Raw genomic sequence first — 22995 nt, forward strand, 5'->3', positions numbered from 1 at the left:
CTGACAGTCTCACCAGCAAAGCACCCCCACACCATCACACCTCCTCCTCCATGCTTCACGGTGGGAYCCACACATGCGGATAACATCCGTTCACCTACTCTGCGTCTCACAAAGACACGGCGGTTAGAACCAAAAATTTGGACTCATCAGACCAAAGGACAGATTTCCACCGGTCTAATGTCCATTGCTTGTGTTTCTTGGCCCAAGCAAGTCTCTTCTTATTGGTGTCCTTTAGTAGTGGTTTCTTTGCAGCAATTTGACCACGAAAGCCTGATTCACGCAGTCTCCTCTGAACAGAGGTGTCTGTTAATAGAACTCTGTGAAGCATTTATTTGGGCTGCAATCTGAGGTGCAGTTGACTCTAATGAACTTATCCTCTGCAGCAGAGGTAACTCTGGGTCTTCCTTTCCTGTGGCGGMCCTCATGAGAGCCAGTTTCATCATAGCGCATGATGGTTTTTGCAACTGCACTTGAAGAAACATTCAAGTTTCTGGATTGACTGATCTTCATGTCTTAATGTAATGATGGACTGTCATTTCTCTTTGCTTATTTGAGCTGTTCTTGCCATAATATGGACTTGGTCTTTTACCAAATAGGGRTATCTTCTGTATACCACCCCTACCTTGTCACAACACAACTTATTGGCTCAAATGCATTAGGAAGGAAAGAAATTCCACAAATGAACATTTAACAAGGCACACCTGTTAATTGAAATGCATTCCAGAGGTGACTACCTCATGAAGCTGGTTGAGAGAATGCCAAGAGTGTGCAAAGCTGTCATCAAGGCAAAAGGTGGCTACTTTGAAGAAGTATGAAGTATAGTACATGAATCCATGTGATGTTTCACAGTTTTGATGTTTTCATAATTCTTCTCCAATGTAGAAAATAGTAAAAAATAAAGAAAAACCCTTTAATGAGTTGGTGTGTCCAAACTTTTGACTGGAGATTATTTCATTTTCAAATAACCAAAAGTGAGAGGTTGTGATCTGAAGAAAGGGAAAAAGGCCATTCTTGAACATGAGGTYAGAAATTCTTACTAATCTGCTAGAGAACCAGTTCAGATTTAAGTATAACTTTTGTATGACTAAAGCCTTTAGTGAGAGATGTAATGCTTTAATATTTAATCATTTCTGCCCTCCGAATTCATATTCATTATATAAATAGGCCCATTTCATTTTGTGTGGCTTGCCCTTCCAAATCAAATTGAATATCTTTTGCTGCTCATATAATAACATAAAAAAAGATGCTAGGTGTAAGCAAGGCCATAAGCAAATAGGTAAACTGGGATAGGACTAAAATMTTAAATCASGGTGATTTTTTCACAAATAGACAGATATTTTCCTTTCCGTGGTAGCAAGAGCTTATCTATTTTTGTTAACTTTCTATTAAAATGTATTGTAGTGAGATAATTTCTTTCGGGATATGAATACCGAGTATGTCCACTTCACCATCATACCATTTTATTTGAAAACTACACAGGAATGTAAAAGTTGTATTTTTTTATGATCTAATACGTAACATAGTACACTTATCAGAATTTTGTTGTAATCCAGAAAGGTTTGAATAGTTGTCTAGATCATCTATGAGGCTGTGGAGGGACATTTGCCTCAATGCTGTCATATTCGTSGCTTATTGCTGGTGTGGCTTTCAGTTAGTTCTTTTTGGCAATCTACCCTGTGAGAGGGAATATCATCATATATTTCACTATACATGACTAACCCAGTGCACTGCTTGCTTATGAATCTATTGGAGGGTGTTTGCTTGTTTATTTAAAAATACACACCTCTGACTCTCACACAAACCTATACACATTCCCATACAGTGCAATCGGAAAGTATTCTCACCCCTTCACTTTTTCACATTTTATTACATTACAGCCTTATTCTAAAATGTATTAAATATAACATTTCCTCAATCTACACACAATAACCCACAATGACAAAGTGAAAACAGGTTTTTAGAAATGTTTGCAAATGTATTAAAATATTTACCTAAGTATTCAGACCTTTGCTATGAGAATCAAAATTGAGCTCAGGTGCATCCTGTTTCCATTGATCAACCTTGAGATGTTTCTAAACTTGGAGTCCACCTGTCGTAAATTCAATTGATTGGACATGATTTGTAAAAAGCACACACCTGTCTATATAAGGTCCTACAGTTGACAGTGCATGTCAGAGCAAAAAACAAGCCATGAGGTTGAAGAATTGTCCGTAGAGCACCGAGACAGGATTGTGTCGAGGCACAGATCTGGGGAAGGACCAAAACATTTCTGCAGCATTGAAGAGTCCCCAAGAACACAGTGGCCTCCGTCATTTTTAAATGGAGAGTTTGGAACCACCAAGACTTTTCCTAGAGCTGGCCGCGGCCAAACCAAGCAATCGGGGAGAAGGGCCTTGGTCAGGGAGATGGCCAAGAACCCGATGGTCACTCTGACGGAGCTCCAGAGTTCCCTCTGTGGAGATGGGAGAACCTTCCAGAAGAACAACCATCTCTGCTTTATTCCACCAATCAGGCCTTTATGGTAGAGTGGCCAGACGGAAGCCACTCCTCAGTAAAAGACACATGACAGCCCACTTGGAGTTTGCCAAAAGGCACCTAAGGACTCTCAGACCATGAAAACCAAGATTGAACACTTTGGCCTGAATGCCAAGCGTCACATCTGGAGGAAACCAGGCACCGCTCATTACCTGGCCAAAACCATCCCTACGGTGAAGCATGATGGTGGCAGCATCATGCTGTGGGGATTGTTTCAGTGGCAGGGACTGGGAGACTAGTCAGGATCGAGGGAAAGGTGAATGGAGCAAAGTACAGGGAGATCCTTGATGAAAACCTGCTGCAGAGCGCTCAGGACCTCAGACTGGGGCTAAGGTTCATCTTCCAACAGGACAATGACCCTAAGCACACACCAAGACAACACAGGAGTGGCTTCGGGACAGTCTTCTGAATGTCCTTGAGTGGCCCAGCCAGGTCTGATTGAACCCGATCGAACATCTCTGGAGACCTGAAAATAGCTGTGCAAAGACGCTCAACCATCCAACCTGACAGAGCTTGAGAGGATCTGCAGAGAAGAATGGAAGAAACTCCCCAAATACAGGTGTGCCAAGCTTGTAGCATCATACCCAAGAAGACTCGAGGCTGTAATTGCTGCCAAAGGTGCTTCAACAAAGTGCTGAGTAAAAAGAGTCTGAATAATTATGAAAATTTGATATTTCAAAAACCTGTTTTTGCTTTGTCATTGAGGTATTATGTGTAGATTGATGAGGAGGAAAAAACCGATTTAATCAATTTTAGAATAAGGCTGTAACAAAATGTGGAAAAAGTGAAGGGGTCTGAATACTTCCAAATGCACTGTACACTACATATGCACCTACACAAACACACTTCTGCAGTCATCATATGCTGCTGCTACTCTGTTCTTTATTTTACTCTTTATCATCTATCCTGATGCCTAGTCACTTTACCCTGCCTTCATTTGCATATCTACCTGAAATACTGTACCTCATACCCCTGCACATTGATCTGGTACATGTATTCCCTGTATATCGCTCCATTCTTGTGTATTTTACTCCTCGAGTTACCATTTTTTACTATTATTTTATTTTTTACTCTGCATCGTTGGGAAGGGCTCYTAAGCAAGCATTTCACAGAAAAGTCTACACCCATTGTAGTCGACGCATGTGACAAATAACAATGTGATTTGATTTATCCCAGGCCAGATTCACATTTCAAGCCTAAATCAAAAATGATTTTCCAAAAGGTAACAAAAATATCAAAATACAGTCAACTTGATCATTTACATTCTTACCAACCATGAAAGAAACCTGCTGAACATGTTCGAACTTACCACCTGAAAATTACTTACTTACTGGCTATTTACTAGCTCAATAACAATATGTTCATCCATTATCTTTCAGCAGGATCAAGAATATTTAAGCCATTAGACAGTCATGGTCAAGGTGGGTAGCCCACGTCAAGAACTAGGGCATGTCAGTATGTCTACTATTGCGCTTTTTCTCAAATTCATGGGTTTAGAGAGAAGCACTTCTCCATGCCTGTCGGATCTGTTTCCATGGAGTCCCGAGAATGGAGGCAGTGATGAAGAAAAACACCAAGATGAGGCCCTTGGCCAGAGACAGAGAGTACGACTCACCTGGAGGTAGAGGGGTGGAGGGAAAGAGTTAATCCTACTGTCATCATCCATTTAGCATATTTAATTAGTCACATTTTGGGACAGCAGAGAGTCTCACCTGTATAATACCTGGTGAGGGGGAAGGCAAGCTGGGGCCAGCACACATCGTTCCTGTCGCAGTCATACTCAGTAAAGTTKATCTGAAACCTGAAGGACACCAGGGCAGAACCACATCAGAGTTTTATTCACTGCTCTTCCCAACTGTTCAACATAGTCAGGAAACCTTATACTGAGGCTATATTTAAATTCTCAGGGCTTTAGCCTTTCAGGGGTCACCTGGTTTTGGGTGGTCCTGTGTTGATGGAGATATCAGTGAAGGTGATGGAGGAGGTGACAGGGAAAGTCTGAATCCCAGTCGGCTCCAGACAGGGGTCACCCCCCCCACACTCAAACTTCCAAGTGGACACATGGTCACTGTGGAGAGGCAACACTCACATCAGAGACAGTGGATTAAACAAGGAGGACTTTATTCAATCACACATCCAATCAATGCATTGTAATGGGCCCTTCCTGAGTATGAACAGAAGGTCAGCACAGACAGAAAGGAAATATGTTTGTGATGGCAATGGACAGTGTTGTAGGCTGTTACCACATACCTGACTTCCACTGCTTGTATCTCCCGCTGAGGCAACCCCCCCACCACCTCTGTCACAATGCTCCTAACGTGGATGTGCCGGTGGGAGGGAATCCCAGAACATATTCCAATACCACCACCCACAGGCTGGTTGGAGTTCAGTTCTACAACTGTTGGTTATTCAGTGTGTTGGACACAGACGTGGAATTGAAGCAAGCAACAAAGCCAAAATAATGAATTAATAGGGTGAATATTTTGGCTAATATTTAGATTAATTTAACAGTTAAAGTTTGAAAGGTTTCTACTCACAGCTAATGTTCAACCAGTCAGTCAGGTTCAGAACATCTGGGTCTCCATTCCTCGCTATGTGTGTTGCTGTGCTGAGTGCCCTCTGAAGAGAGGCCACATTCTGACTAGCAGAGGTAAACAAAAAAGGAGGTCACACATTTTGCAGGAGACATGGATCCTTTCCATTTGCAGACATGCAGCTGTAATTTGATCAACTCCAGAAATGCTATTTATCTGTGTGTGTGTGTTTCAAGTTTCTAAGTTGTATTGCAACATGCACAGGATACAGTATGTGTAAAACATTACGAGACACACTCTTTTTACACGACTTCGATACAAATAGATTTTCGTAGCAGGTTAGGAGAGCATTTTCGCTAAACCTAACCCTTTTCTTAACCTTAACCTCAGTCTCCTAACCTGCTACGTTAATTCTCCTAACTTGCTACGAAAAAGTCACTTCAGTATCGAAGTGGCGTGAAAATAGTTTTTTTGTGTATCCAGTGACTCACCTGAGCAGGCTACATTGGGTCAGGTTCTGTAGGCTCACAGGTAACAGACATCCTGCAGTTGAGTTCTCCCCAAATATAACTATTCTCCCCTCAGAGGCACACAGTCCACTGCTTACTGAAAACAGAAATAGAAAAACATGAATACACATACACTAACAGGCCACAAGCCATCCAACAGCTGTAACTGCTGGTTCTCACAATAGTCTAATCGAAGTGCCTAAGCTAAAAGATGTAATATATTTTTGATGTGTAGAGTTAAATAATTGAGACCTTTCAAAGCCGTTGATTTTTCAGTGCACTATCCATGGTACAAAGACGACCGTTACCTGGCTTCCAAAGATTGACTGGGGTCCTCTGTATGATTGTTCCATTCTCCAAGGTGTCCACAATCCCACCAATCACAGGCCTGCCCACCTGGTAACCTGAGAGATTACACAAGGCTTTGTCTGTAAATCAGTGAAACTAGTCTCATCTTTTTATGTTGCACATTAAGATCCCCATTATGAAACGCTTAGAAGAAGTGTATTAGGTTGCACAAACCTGGGTTCCCCGAGTTGGGCTGAGCCAAAGCATCTCCATTCAYAAACACAACTGAATACCTGGCTGTCAAACCCACTGTGAGAGSAAGAGAAAATACAAACACATAAAAGCAGTACAATTATCTGTTAATCGTTGACAAACACAACGTCAGCGTTGATAAGGATAATTAATGATACTACAAATACCCAGTAATGCTCAGCATGTAAAAACTAAAAGAAAGAGGCCCTTACCACTAGCAGAAAGGACATTCCCAAGTATGCGGGTTAGTGTGATATTTGTGAGACCGTTCCCTTTCCAGAAGAATTTGTAATCTAAGGCCAAGGTCACATTTTCACACAGCAGTATGCCATCTTCAGCCACAGGACTCGCGACAAAGGGCCTCAGATCAACAGCCATTTTATCTGTGACATCCACTGTGACCACACCTGAAATGTTTCCCCAATGAGCACACAAAGCAAATCAAATCAATCAGAAAAAGTAAGTAATTGTTCTGATCATAGGGAGAGAGACGTACCCCCTTGGCCATCCCTGACTTGCACCCTCAGCTCAGTTGGTGTCGTCTGTAAGGGGGGTCCAGTTGGGCAGGACAYGAGACGGGTCACACACTGCGCTTGGAAGTTTTTCAAAAATGCCACAGGGGCATTATCTACACACTGGCCAACCAGGGAGTTCTGAGGAATTAAGACATAAATTAGACATATCAGATGGCATAGAAGACAAAACACTTTGCATTGAGCCACAGAGACTTCTGACTGTACATTTACAAACACAGTTTAAACACAGAGAGAGAGAATCAGACACACAAGTCTAACCTGAGGAATGGTGAAATAGTGATCACTTATGGTAAAAATGGGATCCCCCTGCTGGTAGATATGGGTGGGCAGTGGAGCTGACAGCACTGGCCTTTGGAAAGATGGCCTGGGCTTTGGTGTGCTGGAGCATGTATAGAAGGCACAACACATATTAGGTCGATGCASTAAAGGAGATATAGCAAACACAAAAACTCTATCAATTAAGATTGAAGTCTATGTTTATGACAACTGGATTTTGAGACAAAAATGTCTTGAGGAAATAGACGGTGTCTCACATTGTGTCCCCTTCATAAAAAAGTCCAAGGAAGGGATTGTTTTCAGGCAGGGAGATGACACAGAGAAATGGAAACCAATCGGGGGCATTTTCAGCAGACTGTGCAATGCACAGGTAATCAGGAACTGGAGAAATTTCCCCTCCAAAGGGCCCCGAAAGACACTGGCCCTGAAACAGCTTCAGGGCTTCAGGAGAACAGTCCTGGGGGAGACACATGACAGYAACACRATTACCTGATGGACAGATAGACAGAATCAAAATGTCTACTCTAGCCAGAGAGCAAGCAGATTAGTATGTACAACGATGGATGTAAATACCTTGTCACAGCAGCATCGCACATCACAGGCTCCCACAGTGAGGTCGCAGGGACAGGAGCCCAGGGGRCGGTACACTTGGTTGGGAATTACTGTTTTGTTGTCTGACAAAAATGAAAAAGCACTATTAAAAAGGGGGAAAACCAGACAAACAAAATATCCCTTGGATTGTTTAAAGATACCTACTTTAAAAAGAGCCAGACTTACCAGACACAGGTTCAGTGGGAAACACCTGGGCATAGATCCTAGCCTGGATTAGCAGTGAGGCCTGAGGTGTGTTCCCCAGACAGGCAGACACACGTAGAGTCTCCAGCACACACAGTGGCTCAGGACAGCAGTCTGTGTCATTATTATTACCACACAGGAGCAGGCTGCGGTTCAGATTCAGCTGCACTCGCACTGTAGTCTGACACACAGGGAAAGAGAGAGGTTGCAGGGAGACAACAATTAAGTGGCGAGAGTAATTWCCATGAAGAAAGTTCTGAATGGTGTCAATCGTTTGGTGTCTTTGTGTGTAGACAAGACTATTTGTTTGCTAACAAAATATTTTATGTCTACTTAAACCATGAAAAGGCCAGGAAGAGGTAGCAGTCATTTTTGGTAGCAGTGGTCAGGAGGGACTCTGTCGTGCTGAAAAACAGCTCCTGGTGAGAGCAGTATGTCACACACTTACCRTGCCCACCAACTCCTGTGTGAGAACCCACTGCGTCAGATCTTCTGAGCATGATGGGGGTGGAAGGCGACCAGCCAAAATGAATCGACAAAATGCATGTTATTGCTTACAAAACCCATGCCATGGACAATGACAAGTGCATATTGACAACACCATGCAAGTAGCTTATTTACCTGAGGGATTGGAGAGCGATASAGAGCTTAGGGTCAGGGATATGCCAGATGTGTTTCCAAGCAAGAAAGCAGACAATCTAGGTCCGGATGTGACGAGATACGACGGCTGAAAAACTAGAAAAGGGATTGCTTGATGTTAGCCAGGTAACGTTAGCTAGCTAYCGTTAGCTAAAGTTAGCTAGCCTTAGGGCCACACATCATGTTAGTTGATTGATTCATGGAATAAGTATGAGAGTTGAATGACTTACCGACATTGCTCTTTGCATCCGTAATCAAAATAATCAGAAGAATGTATGCACATCGACATAAAACGCGTGCAGAAAGTATATTAGCCATCGCTGAAAATATCGGTCACCAGGGAGTCGCCATTTTTACGAAGTGTTGTTGAGATCTCTAGCTATGGCAACGACATATCAACCAATCACAGTTTATTCGATGACTTGCTCTCTCGTGCTCCATAGAGYACATGCTACTGTTCAGACAGTCAACAGCGACGATTGTGGAGCCGAGTGTGTACTACAAAAACAGACAAACAATCATGCAACTGTTAATTCTTGAAGCCAACAATGTTGCAACATTTAACATTATATATAATCTCTGCATGCACTCAAATTAATTTGCAACACGACATGAAAACAAAAGCATAATTTTGCAAAGATTATCTGTTGAGCCAATGTATAATCCTATACACTAACTGGCAGCAATTCATCGTACACGGTTCTGTAACGACTCAGCTCCAATAGTAGAGTTAAAATGACAAGGAAAAACACGAGGAAGGAAGCATGTCATCTTTCTTTCCAGGGATAAGTTTAAGGCAAAAACCTTAGGAATTAGAAAACAATGGTGCCTGTTGGATCAGTCGAAGATCAAATGAAAGCTGTACTAGACTGTCTGGTCACTGAGGATAAAATACCCACAGATGTTAGTGTGGCCGATGTGAAATGGCTAGCTAGTTAGCGGTGGTGCGCGGCTTTTGTGGCGCGATGGGTAACGATGCTTCGTGAGTGACTGTGGTTGGTGTGTGCAGAGGGTCCCTGYTTCGAGCCCAGGTTGGGGCGAGGAAAGGGTCGGAAGCTATACTGTTACATTAGCACTACTTTGAAGCTCTTCATAAACAACCTTGATGAGTGCTCAAGGTAAATCTGGRTGGGAAGTGCCTAATGTGTTTTCTCTGGCAGTTGTAGGGAAGTGCATGTGTAGCCTCACCTGTATATGAATGATTTACTACTGCTTCTGCCAAAAGATCTGGGATTTTGTGGCACAGGCAGTATGTGGTAGTGCAATACTGGAACGAACTGAAAAAAATCACTGAAGCTGGAGACTCATATCTCCCTGACTAGCTTTAAGCACCAGCTGTCAGAGCAGCTCACAGATCACTGCACATGTACATAGCCCATCTGTAAATAGCCCATCCAACTACCTCATCCCCATACTGTATTTATTTATCTTGCTCCTTTGCACCCCAGTATCTCTACTTGCACATTAATCTTATGCACATCTATCACTCCAGTGTTTAATTGGTATATTGTAATTACTTTGCCACCATGGCCTATTTGTTGCCTTACCTCCCTTATCTTACCTCATTTGCACACACTGTATATAGACTTTTTCTACTGTATTATTTACTGTATGTTTGTTTATTCCATGTGTAACTCTGTGTTGTTGTATGTGTTGAACTGCTTTGCTTTYTCTTGGCCAGGTCGCAGTTGTAAATMAGAACTTGTTCTCAACTAGCRTACCTGGTTAAATAAAGGTAAAAWAWAWWWAAWAATGTTTACCCCATAYCCACAAGGTTGCTGGTTCAAGCAGTGACTGTTCTCATTCAATCACTACATTGGTGGCAGCAGTGGTATATTCTCTGCGGTCTCTGAGTGACTGGTTCAAGCCCAACACTGACTGTTCCTACCATCTTGTTACACATTCATTGTTTACCGTTTGTGTCACTGTCTCTTGATGGCATCACATGTTGTCTGTCTCTGCACAGGAGCAGCATAAAGCGATGCAAAGAGTGCAGTCTGGAGGAGGCAGGCTAGCTGCTGAGGAAGATCCCAGAGAAGCAGCCCCAGTGTTTGGAGGAGAAGCACTACTGATCAGGCTCCTCGTCACCATACAGATGTAGATGTTTAACATCTCCGTTGACAGTTGCAAATTAGACCAGGTCCAGAACAAGCTCTATCCTCTAGAAGTTGTTTTCATTTTTAAACTAATGTTTTATGTATAATTTTTTCCCCACCCCAGATACAAACATACACAGACGCACACAAACAATGACTASATCTCATCTGCCCAGTCCTYCATTCTCACACCCCCATCCCTAGTGCCTGCATTATTATTATAATATCTTTTTTTACCTTTATTTAACTAGGCAATTATTGATTTTCACATGGCCTTAAATTGTACCAATTCGTATTTCTCGGTCACCCATGCTATTTCAATAATAAATCATTAGATTTTTGCTATCCTGAATATGTGTTTGATCATGTCATTACAGATGTTTCAACATCTGGCGAAAGTCAACCACTTGCTGGTTTTTAGAGAGATCCAACCCTGTATGTTCACTGTAGTGGAAAATGATCAGGTCTTATTGTTCTAAAACATTATCCATGGTTAGAAGTATTCTTTAGCAATGCAGTCATGTTTCAGCAGCTTTCCTTTTCAGGCATTATCATTTGGGGACCTCCACAGAGGTTAGTTGTGGATCAGAATCATTTTTGTCTTCTGTTTTAGTGTGAGTGGCATTGTCAATATGAACAATGATCTTGTTGGCCTCATTTTAAGTTCCATGTTATATCATACCCGCAAGACATGCTAACCTTTCACTATTACAATAACAGTGGAGGTTAGCATTTTTGGGGGGGATATGATATTTATGTCTGTGTAACTGTCTCACTCATTATTATTATTTACGATCCATTCAAGATTATCTGTAATCATGGTAGCATCCACATTAATGTAGAAGTGTTTAGAAACATATTCTTATTTACAATAAAAGGGACTCCAAAATGACACAATACATTATGTACCATTCATTTCTATTGGGCACAAAATAATCTGAAATATAACCAAAACAAACAGCAAATGCATCCAACAAGTTTGTAGTCACAAGTTTGATGTAGTCATTGCGTGCTATGAATATGGGACCAAATACTTCACTTTTGACTACTTTAATACACATACAGTTGAAGTCYGAAGTTTACATACACCTTAGCCAAATACATTTTAACTCAGTTTTTCACAATTCCTGACATTTAATCATAGTAAAAATGTACTGTCTTAGGTCAGTTAGGATCACCACTTTCACAGAATGTGAAATGTCAGAATAATAGTAGAGAGAATGATTTGTTTCAGCTTTTATTTCTTTCATCCCATTCCCAGTAGGTCAGAAGCTTACATAGACTCAATTAGTATTTGGTAGCATTGCCTTTAAATTGTTTTAACTTGGGTCAAACGTTTCGGGTAGCCTTCCACAACCTTCCCACAATAACTTGGGTGAATTTTGGCCCATTCATCCTGACAGAGCTTGTGTAACTGAGTCAGGTTTTTAGGCCTCTTGCTRGCACATGCTTTTTCAGTTCTGCRCACAAATTTTCTATAGGATTGAGGTCAGGACTTTGTGATGGCCACTCCAATACCTTGACTTTGTTGTCCTTAAGCCATTTTGCCACAACTTTGGAAGTATGCTTGGGGTCATTGTCTATCTGGAAAGACCAATTTGCGACCCAAGCTTTAACTTCCTGACTGATGTCTTGAGATGTTGCTTCAATATATTATATATATATTCAATATATTATCTAGAATAATTCACATAATTTTAGTTTTTCATGATGCCATCTATTTTGTGAAGTTGCACCATTCCCTCCGATGCACCAAAGCACCCCCACAGATGATGCTTGCCACCCCGTGCTTCACGTTGGGATGGTGTTCTTCTGGCCTTGCCAAGCCTCCCCTTTACCTCCAAACATAACAATGTTCATATATGCCAAAACAGTTCTATGTTTTGTTTCATCCGACCACGAGGACATTTTCTCAACAAGTACGACCTCTTGTCCCCATTGCAGTTGCACATGGCCGCTATAGTCTGGCTTTTTATGGTGGTTTCTGGAGCAGTGTTCTTCCTTGCTGAGCGGCCTTTCAGGTTTATGTTCGATTATAGCGAACTCGGTTTTACGTGGATATAGATACTTTGTGTACCTGTTTCCCCCCAGCATCTGTTACAAAAGGTCCTTTGCTGTTGTTCTGGATTGATTGTACTTTTCGCAGCAAGAGTACGTACTAATCTCCTAGGAGACAGAACCCGTCTCCTTCCTGAGCGGCTATGACGGCTGCGCAGTCGGTCCATGGTGTTATACACTTGTGTACTATTGTTGCTACACGATGAACGTGCGTACCGCCTTTCAGGCTTTGGAAATTGCTCCCAAGAATGAACCAGACTTGTCGGAGGTCTACAATTTTTTTCTTGTTGGTCTTAGCTGAATTCTTTTGATTTTCCATGTGTTCAGCAAAAGGCACTGATTCTGATAGGAGGCCTTGAAACACATCCCAGGTACACCTCGCATGACTCAAAATGATGTCAACTACGCCTATCCAGAAGCTTCTAAACGCCATGACTAATATTTTCTGGAATTTTCCAAGCTGTTAAAGGCACCAGTCAACTTAGTGTATGTTAAACTTCTGACCCACTGGAATGTGGTGATACATGAATTATAAGTGAATAATCTGTCTGTAACAATTGTTGGAAAAGATACTTGTGTCATTGTGTAAACGGATGGAACATGGCTAGGCTAGTTAGCGGGTAACGCGCGACTAGCGTTTCAATCAGTTCACGTTCACTTGCTCTGAAAGCTAGAAGTAGTGTTGCACCTTGCTCTGCAAGGGCCGCGGCCTCTTGGCGGATGCGCGGGTACGACGCTTCGTGGGCGACTGTTCGTTGATGTGTTGCAGAGGTCCCTGGTTCGCGGCCCGTCGTCGGAGCACGAGGGACGGTTTTTTAAAGTTTTACTGTCTACATTGATGGCTGTTGACCCGGATCACTGGTTTGTCGGAAAAAGAAGGGAGTTGAAAGGGTGAGTGATAACGATGTGAAAAATGGCTAGAGTAGCGGTACGCGCTACTAGCGGTGTTCAATCAGTTACGTCACTTGCTCTTTGAACCTAGAAGTAGTGTTGCACCTTGCTCTTGCAAAGGGCCGCCGGCTTTGTGGAGCGATGCGGTAACGGACGCCTCTGAGGGTGACTGTTGTTGAGTGTGCAGAAGGTCCCTGGTTCGCGCCCCGTGTCGGGCTGGCGAGGGACGGTTTAAAGTTATACTGTTGACACATGCACAAGTAGATGTCCCAACGACTTCGCCAAAAACTATAGTTTGTTAACAAGATTTATTTGTGGAGGGTTGAAAATTAAGTTTTAATGACTCCAACCTAAGTGTATGTAAACTTCTGACTTCAACTGTATAAGTGAATTTGTTCCAATACTTTTGGTCCCCTAAAATGGGGGAGACTATGTGCAAAAATGATAATACCCWCACCTCATAYCCATTGTAACATTTCAAATCCAAAGTGCTGGAGTACAGAGCCAAAACAACAAAAAATMTGTCACTGTCCCAATACTTGGAGCTCACTATTATATTATACATGTATATTATACAAAGTKATCTTAACCTCTGAGTATGTAAGTGTATGTTTAGTTGTGGAAATTTTTCTAATTCATTTTTTGTTAACCCCTCAGGTGCTAGAGCAGTACTCTTCCCAATCATCTGAAGTGCCTGTCCACCAAGTGTCTAATCCTGCTGGGTCTACCTCAAGGTACTCTACATCTTACCGATCTACACTCACTGACCACCCGGCAGCACATTCTAATAAATGTTCAGCACCACTAAYAAATACATTCTGGCCTTCAATAACTATTGCAATGTTTTGCATTTCAGGAAATGGGAATCTTTCTAGGTTCCCTGGTGGAGAGAATCCTTGCTTAGGCCAAGCAGACAGAAMCCTCTCTTCTCAAATGTCGCCACTGGGTAAGAAGGATACAACATCCATCTATGGGCCACAACTCAAAGCCTCCCTTGGTTTCTTGTCTCACCTTCAGTCCTGGCATCCATGTTTCTATCCCCCAGTGGGCAGTAGAGGGCCTCTGTGAAGGCTTCACATGGTTCTGTGCCTGCTTCCTGAGTAGCAGTGACCCAGAGCTAAGGGACCTTCCAGCCCACATGTTAAAGCAGGTATAATCTTACCCAGACACTGCTGAGGGACTCACCTACACCTCACACAGGGCTCTCATGGGGTGAAGGGGTTTCTGTAGAGTATGTTTTAGGTCCAGGCCGGGGATGTACAGCATRATTCTCTGCCAATTCATATCTAATTTTACCTTCAACAATCATGTTGCGTGCTTATTTAGCTAGTATGSTTAAACCGTGTGTGTGCTAAACTGCTAACTGGTTTTCTCTCCAAGGCCTAGAGGTGCTGCAGTCTCGCTGTACGTCAATGACCCYGCGGGCGGCAGGACTGCCCATGCTCATCCTGTCAGCAGGATGAGTGGTGTCAGCAGAGGAGGCCAGTAAGGCTCTGTCCCTCCTGGCCCACAGCATACACARCCTGCTGGGCACAGCCAGGGCCKCTTTGCCCCAGGACTGGGACCAGACACTGGTCCTGCCACAGGTAACACACATCATCAATGCACCAAACATAAGTTAGCGAGATATACAGTGCCTTCAGAAAGTATTCATACCCCTTGACTTATTCCACATCTTGTTATGTTACTGCCTCWATTCAAAATTGATTAAACATATTTTTTCCCTCGCCAATCTACACACAATATGTAACGGGTGTCGTCGGKAGGAAGAGACCAAGGCGCAGCGTTCTTTGATTTCCACATAATTTAATAACYAAGTGAAACTTTGAAAGGACAAAACAATAAAGAATACAARGACCGAACAGCTTCGATGTGCAAATTATCTGCACACAAACAAAGAACAAGATCCCACACAGAAGGAGGGAAAGYGCTGCCTAAGTATGATCCCCAATCAGAGACAACGATAGACAGCTGCCTCTGATTGGGAACCACACTCGGCCAGAAACAAAGAAATACAAAACCTAGAAATAAAGAACATAGAATGCCCACCCAAATCACACCCTGACCAAACCAAAATAGAGACATAAAAGGCTCTCTAAGGTCAGGGCGTGACACCCATACCCCATAATGACAAAGTGAAAACATGTTTTTAGACATTTTAGCTAATTTATTGAAAATGAAATACAGAAATATCTCATTTACATAAGTATTCACATCCCTGAGTCAATATTTGTAGAAGCATCTTTGGCGGCCATTACAGCTGTGAGTTTCTCTAGGTAAGTCTCTAAYAGCTTTCCACACCTGGATTGTGCAACATTTGCCCATTATTCTTTTCAAAATTACTCAAACTCTGTCAAATTGGTTGTTGATCATTGCTAGACAACCATTTTCAGGTCTTGCCATAGATTTAAGTCAAAACTGTAACTCGGCCACACAGCAACATTCATTGTCTTCTTGGTAAGCAACTCCAATGTAGATTTAGCCTTGTGTTTTAGGTTATTGTCCTGCTGAAAGGTGAATTCATCTCTCAGTGTCTGGTGGAAAGCAGACTGAACCAGGTTTTCCTTTTTCCTCCTGAAAAACTGACAGGTRGTTAATGAATAAAAGCATACCCATAGCATGARGCAACCACCACWATTCTTGAAAATATGGAAAGTGCTACTCAGTAATGTGTTGTATTGAATTTACCCCCAACATAACGCATTGTGTTCAGGACAAAAAGTGAATTGCTTTGATAAATGTTTTGCAGTATTACTTTAGTGCCTTCTTGCAAACAGGATGCCTGCTTTGGAATATTTTTWATTCTGTACAAGCTTCCTCCTTTTCACTCTGTCAATTAGGTTAGTATTCTGGAGTAACTACAATGTTGTTGATCCATCCTCAGTTTTCTCTTATCACAGCCAATAAACTCTGTAATTGTTTGAAAGTCACCATTGGCCTCATGGTGAAATCCCTGAGTGGTTTCCTTCCTCTCAGGCAACTGAGTTATGAAGGACGTCTTTATCTTTGTAGTGACTTGGTTTATTGATACACGATCCAAAGTGTAATTAATAKCCACTGTCATGGCGTGGCCCTTTCTGGGTGTAGATCGTGGCTTCTCACTCTCTCCTACACCCACATTCTGTTATCTCAGGTCGTAAATTCCTGGCGGAGACTCTCTTCCCCTTTTCATGCAGAGAGTGAGACCACAGAGTGAATAAAGGATTTCACGTGACCGAACTCCTGAATCCCCAAAATGGGAAAATGAAACTATATGTCCACTTGTTTGTTGAGTGTGTTTCATTTGGTGACCTCTCTCACAAAGGACAGGAAACACACATWACTATATCTCTGAATGTGTACATTTCTCAATTATGGTGTTTGCATCTAATTCTTGTATAAAATGAATGAGTAAAGATGAAACTATTTGTGAAATGATGTAATGTGTAAAGTTGACCTAGTCAGTGGCCACGCCCCCGTCAGCACAGACATGATCTGGCATCATGGAACCACCTTTTCTACTGTTACGAATAAAAGCCCCTCCTAAGAAAATCCTCTTCAGACTAAGCAAACCCACAGCYTGAGCTGTGATTGCGAATAGTTAAGACCACGCATACCTCGGTGTAAGCTGAGGTGGCACAGGTTATTGAATTCCTAACCATACCACGTGGAGCATTGGCTACATGGCTGGAAATGGTTAAACTCTGAGACTATCGATCCCTACAGAATAAGAGCAAATCTTAGATACTAATTACTAGTCTGCAGCTAGAAATTATGTAAACCTGGGATGCGAATACAGATAACCGCCGAAACATCTATTCTATGAGAACATTTCTGAATGGTACTRTGAAGTATCCATTCTAACCACGAAATACTTTGATCTTCAGGGAAATAGAAAGAGAGAGAGAGAGACTCGGATMAACTCTCCAACAGACGGACCGGATTCCAACAGAGAATGACATATGCCGTAAATATGTACTTGCAATTATTCTCGAATGAGCGGCAGTTCATGTGCGAAGGATTAGCATTTCAATGTATATGATTATAGACTGTGTAATGAATCTATTTTGTCTTTCCCGCTCTCTCTCAGTCCACATCCCCACCAAGCCGTCATATCGGTTTAGCCCACTAGGGATCTTCCCTATCATTGTTAGTAACCAATATCTACTGTTTGTTTGTTTATGTGTTTCTGTGATTATTTAGTTAGTTGGTAAATAAATGATTAAGCCAATTGGTGTATGGATGATTTATAGTAAAGGCTGGGTTCGTGCAGATAACCAATAATTTACGACGTTCAGATGAGACTGACGTGAGGTAAAGAATAATTCATTAATAGAAGACTAATTGATCAGATATTAAAATATCTGAAGAGTTATATTCAGAAAAGTATATAGTAATTTACAAAATTAACAATGTCTACACTGTATTTCTGATCAATTTGATGTTATTTTAATGGACKAAAAAATTGCTTTTCTTTCAAAAACAAGGACATTTCTAAGTGACCCCAAACTTTTGAACGGTAGTGTACCTGTTTAAGGATGACAAACCTGTATGCTCAGTTAGGCACATAATCATTTACAGTGTTCTGTGCGTCCGTCCCCCTGCATTATGTAAAGTGATCCATGTAATCTTTGTTCCCAGGGCTCTGTCAGACTTCCTGATTCCCCTGCTCCATCTGGCTGCCAGTCTCATCTACAGTGTGAGGATCTAGACCTCCAAAGCCTTGGATGACGCCCCKCTCCCAATACATGAGTACCCTGCCCCATTTGACAGGAGACTGGCAAGGTCCCAGGACCACTGTGCTCACAACCGTCTGCATGGATAGCTACTGCAGATCAGAGCCATCCTGGACTGAGCTCTATGCACACACAGCTGAGGGTTTACAGAACAGAATAWAAGGGAAAGATTCCATTGAGGCCATAGAGATCCTTTAATTCATGTTCTTTTTAATTCAGTGATTGTCAGGTTTTATAATCTGTTTTATATTTCCCCAGCCCTCTCCCTGATGTGATGTGGTGGGCTATGTAGAGTCCAGACTGTGGCTGGTGACAGAGGTCCAGCATTTCCCCCTGGTGCGGGGGGCCTACCTGGGAGAGGCAGGCGTGCTGAGGGGGCGCTGCTCACAGGGGTTCCTCCACCAGCTGAGTAATGTACCACAGGCTCACCACAGGCTCCAAGTAACTCTCTCGCTTTCTCTCTCACACTCTGTCACTCACTCACTCACTCACTCACTCACTCACTCACTCACTCACTCACTCACTCACTCACTCACTCACTCACTCACTCACTCACTCACTCTTTTCCAGAAACACAGTACAGTCATGATGTGCTAACTAATCACATTGTGTTTGTGTTAACCATCCCACCATATAGAAAGTTTATGACATGTGATTTGTGCACCTTACAGGTTGGGTGCACTTCCTTCCAGCTCTATCCATTTCTTGTGTGCAGAGCCCAAGTGGGTTTGGGGGAGTTTATCCTCTGAGAGCTCCGACCTGAGGCTGTCATTGGTCAGTTGGGCGGCGGAGGGGCGGCGATGGTTTGGGACCAGCATGTAACAGGTGCTGCAGAGTCACCCTGCCCAAAACCTACTAACAGTTTTCATGGACTAGTTTTCAACGCACAATATGAGGAAACCAAGGCATCAAAGATATGTTTGACTTAAAACACACTGCTGCATGGGGCTGAAATCAAGCTGAGAATSTTTTATTTTCTCATGAAATGGGTGTGTATRAGCTCACAGCTATTATATACTAACTAATCAGGCAGACCTGAACAAGACCAGTCAAGGATATCCGTCCTTTTTCTCTGTTGTGTCAAAGTCATTATGGGTTCGCTGAGATTGTTGTATTAAAGAAAACTAAGTCAACACTGCACTACATTCTCTCCATAACCCATTGGTGACAAAATAGTGATCTGCCTTTCAGTCCACAAATGTTTCCTGTAGCATAGTCTGATAAGAGCTCTTGATACTTCCTCTATATAAAGAAAACATTATTTTGCCTTTGATAAAAGCCCCATAGGTCCAATCAATATGCTTGTGTCAGTGCCCGTGTTACACCTCCTTCAGTTTCTGGAAAGCTAAGTGTCCCCACCTATTGGCTGCCCTTTTAGTCCCTTTAATGACTCCACATTCCTGAATTGACAATGCTGACCTGACCTTGCTGTGTTATGTTGAATGGCACTCTGCTCCGGCCAACCTGAAGGAGACGCTGTTGGACCAGAGTGTGGAGTACAGCAGGATATACTGTATCTGACAGCCCTAGTGGCAGTGATGACTCTGTCCCAGGACCCATCTCCTTCTCCCACACTGGATGGTCCAGTCCTGCTGGAGTGTGTGGAGCTGCTGCTGGTGGCCCTGGCGGGCAACAGAAGGGGGTACGGAGTTCCTCTCCCAGACCCTGTGGGATGCCAGCCTGCTGCTCTCCCAAAGGTCAGGATACAGATTCAGCACACCACACTCTTCTCTGTTTTTTGCCATGATTTATTACACTGTACAATAACATGGCATTATGGTGTCAGAGACACAATAAACATGCCGAAACCTTCAGAGTCTTTTTCTTCTCCCTCTATCTCAGTCTTCAGACATCTCTGTTTCCTCGCTGGTGCAGTCTGTTGGCGGTCCACCTGGCCCTGAAGGCCCCTGAGGCTCTCAGGATAGCCTGGGCCCTGTCTGGCTGGGGCCACGTCACTGAGCATGGTCCTGAGGGACCACACTCCTCTCCCTGTCTTCAGCACCAGGTAGAGATCTAGAGCAYGGTCGTAGATTWAAAAGTACAGTATACTATACCTACTGACTTCCTCACAATCTGCTGTCGTTTATCTTGTCTCATCATGATAATATCCTCTACTTGTGCTTCCTCTACATGTTGATCAACACAGGGCTTTACCTGCTGCAGGATGAGAGTAGGCCAGGAGAGGAGGAGGGGAGAGGAGCTTGTACCTGATGCAGGTCAATCAGGCTCTGCCCTTCCTGCTGGAGCTGCTGCRGGAGGAATACTGGGATAACGCTGGTGCCCTGGAAGTGTTGCTGTGTCACCTTCCCCAGTCTGACCTGAGACCTGTACCGAGGGAGGCCAGGGACACTGGGTGAGTTACCGCACTCACAGGCAATTAACATGCTCATGTAGACAGAATATTAGCGTTGAGCGATTTGGTGCTTTTTGAGGTCGGTTCAATTATTTAAAAAATMATCACTGTTTCGGCTTCTATTCTTTTTTTCTTTTTTTTACATTAAATGCAATATGCATTATGTGAGTTGAATGCTGTAACAACACAGAATAAAACAATTAATAATGTATTATTTAATTCAAAGTCATCATCTCATCTGTCTGACAAAAATCAKAATTTTAGTAGTTCTTCAAAGTAAATAAGGCATACATTTGACTGCTGAATACCAATACCTCATGAAGCAACTGCTCTCTATGCCATGATTTATAATTTATAAGAGCCCTGATAATTAACTACATTGACTCTAATCCATTGCGCGGCTATTTGTCGGGTCTGTGTTTCTTTTACGCCTGCTAGATAAGAAACAGAAGCAATGGAGTATGGTCATTGTAGTTAATTATCAGGTTTTCTGTGCTAAACTATGTAGAACATTGGCCTGTTGGAAACTACAACTCCCTACTACATTGCACAGTTCACGCTTGATCTGATTTATCTCTAGAGAAACTGCAGCGTAATGTGCACATTGAGCCCATTGGGAAAAAACGAGCCAAATGGAATTTAAATAATTGAACCGATGTCGGTCAATTACTTGTTTAAAAAACGAAAAATAGCCGACATTTCAGTTAATCACTCATCACTACAGAATATGTATTTTGTCACTCAGTCTTATGTACTTTTGTTGTTGTTCATCGTTCACTCTGTGTTTRACAGGTGTGCTAGTCTCTATGAGCAGGATGAGGCCAATGTGTTTGCAGAACCGTCTGTGATGTCAGCATCTCGGCTTCCATACCTGCTTCAGCTCGCTGAAAGTACCCAGCATCGTCAGTGGTGGCAGAGCGCGTGGGTGTGTGCGCCAGGGAGAATGTTACAGACCTGCTGGAGAACCTTGGGGTCTGCAAAGACCTCCAGCCAGGTAACACAGTGGCCAAGGACCAAGGGCCACATACTTACTCATCGTGTCTAACTGTTCTTCCATTCTAGGTGAGACACAGGACCCGGCCTGGTTGGCTCTTCTCATGGATTCTGGTTTCCATGGTGGCCTGTTGGCCAGGCTAGTATTCKTCCTGTGGCTGCTGGAAATGTCTGATCTACGGCCCCTCTGTGATCCTAAGAGTTTATGTAAGAACATCCAGGAAATTACCTGTATGTCCAGCCAGAACGGTGTCCAGTTGCCTGCTGCCTTTACTGCAGCTATGACTGGAGACCTGCCTGGATGATACAGTAGTCTGGTTCACACAATCTATTTCCTTAGGACCTCCTCTTTGATGATCTAAGTCCAGAATAAATACATCCATGGATGCTGTATGAATGCCTACAGAAGTTACAAACTATGTGGGCTTTGAATGGACACTCTGCAGCTGCTTAATTCCTATGTTCCTATCCTACACTATAARGCAGTAGCATTTGGCAGGAAGGCTCTCAGATGAGTAATGTACGAGAGCTGACTGACTACAGCCAGATGAATGGCAATGATCAGATTACTTACTGCTGCTGATGAGGCCTGCTAAGTATTGAACAGCTATAACCTATGGAGAGCCTCTCCTTACACCTACAATGCCTGAGCTGAGTGTCTATAGTGACTCATCCAAAGAGCCTCATTTCAGTTGATGCCATTGCTTGTTTTATTAACATTGTGTTTCCATGCATTTGCATGTCTGTGTAATAATAATGCAACCATGATGCAAGTAATATTTTGCATGGTTTTAAAAGTTATGTTTTTAATGTCATAGATTAAATAATCTATTCAAGTGGGATTGTCCTCTCTTTCCTATAGGCTTTCATGTTTAGATGTGTTTTATCTGTAGCCCAACGTTAAATCCCTCTGTTGTACTTGACTAGACCATGAACAAAGCCCCTCTGTGAGGATATGCATACAGCTCTGACTCCCTAGACCGGTTCCAACTGCCTCTGACCACTCCTGGTGTAACTGTCATACCCCCAGCAGCCACAGCAAGGCACCCTTCATTTCAGTCTACAGTAAACTACATTGCATTTTCTTTTCTCCTGTTGATTGATTGAAATGATTATACAATAAAAAATAAAAAAACATACTTAAGGGTGCTCAAGCCAGTGATTCCTCCACATGCAATTTAAGAAAAGCATCAAGGATTACAATTAATAAAGGAAGGGGGGAATGCAGCAAGGTTAGGTAGCAATGGTAGTGACAAACAGTATCACAGTATGAGTTACAAAACCTAGCATCATACAAGGAAATGGTTCCAATTGTTTTTCCAGCATTKATTTTTCCTATAAGGGATTTTTAGAAACACTTAAAATAAGGGCTGTGTTTCATGTAGGTTTACCCTGGCATGACGTTTTGATAACCGTGTAAATCTRTCTAGGATAAGGTGACTTTTATCAATATATTCGCCTGTATTTCCCCTGACAAAAAATGAATGCTAATTAGCTGCTAATGTGGCCATCATAAAGGACTACA

At 42.6% G+C, this 22995-nt stretch overlaps 1 protein-coding gene and 1 pseudogene across 2 annotated transcripts; one reads left to right on the forward strand and one right to left on the reverse strand.

Annotated features, from left to right (window-relative positions):
* Window positions 1–3574: 3574 nt before the first annotated feature.
* Window positions 3575–8828, reverse strand: tctn2 (tectonic family member 2). 2 transcript variants are annotated; one of them, XM_070437057.1, is made up of 17 exons: window positions 8595–8828; window positions 8347–8460; window positions 8174–8214; window positions 7708–7906; window positions 7504–7604; window positions 7188–7387; window positions 6913–7033; window positions 6615–6771; window positions 6331–6525; window positions 6101–6175; window positions 5887–5982; window positions 5561–5675; window positions 5073–5176; window positions 4786–4933; window positions 4466–4603; window positions 4248–4336; window positions 3575–4150 (listed from the first exon to the last, which is right to left on the reverse strand). In XM_070437057.1, the coding sequence occupies exons 1-17, from the start codon at window positions 8680–8682 to the stop codon at window positions 4029–4031; spliced, it is 2103 nt and encodes a 700-aa protein (XP_070293158.1). In that variant the 5' UTR covers window positions 8683–8828; the 3' UTR covers window positions 3575–4028. The 2 variants fall into 2 exon arrangements, with proteins under 2 accessions (XP_070293158.1, XP_023835207.1); XM_023979439.2 differs by having other exon boundaries at window positions 8174–8217.
* A 10745-nt stretch (window positions 8829–19573) lies between these two features.
* LOC111958013 (uncharacterized) lies at window positions 19574–22556 on the forward strand (annotated as a pseudogene).
* Window positions 22557–22995: the final 439 nt, after the last annotated feature.

Source organism: Salvelinus sp. IW2-2015, linkage group LG33 (genome assembly GCF_002910315.2).
Source record: "Salvelinus sp. IW2-2015 linkage group LG33, ASM291031v2, whole genome shotgun sequence".
NCBI classification, from domain to species: domain Eukaryota; kingdom Metazoa; phylum Chordata; class Actinopteri; order Salmoniformes; family Salmonidae; genus Salvelinus; species Salvelinus sp. IW2-2015.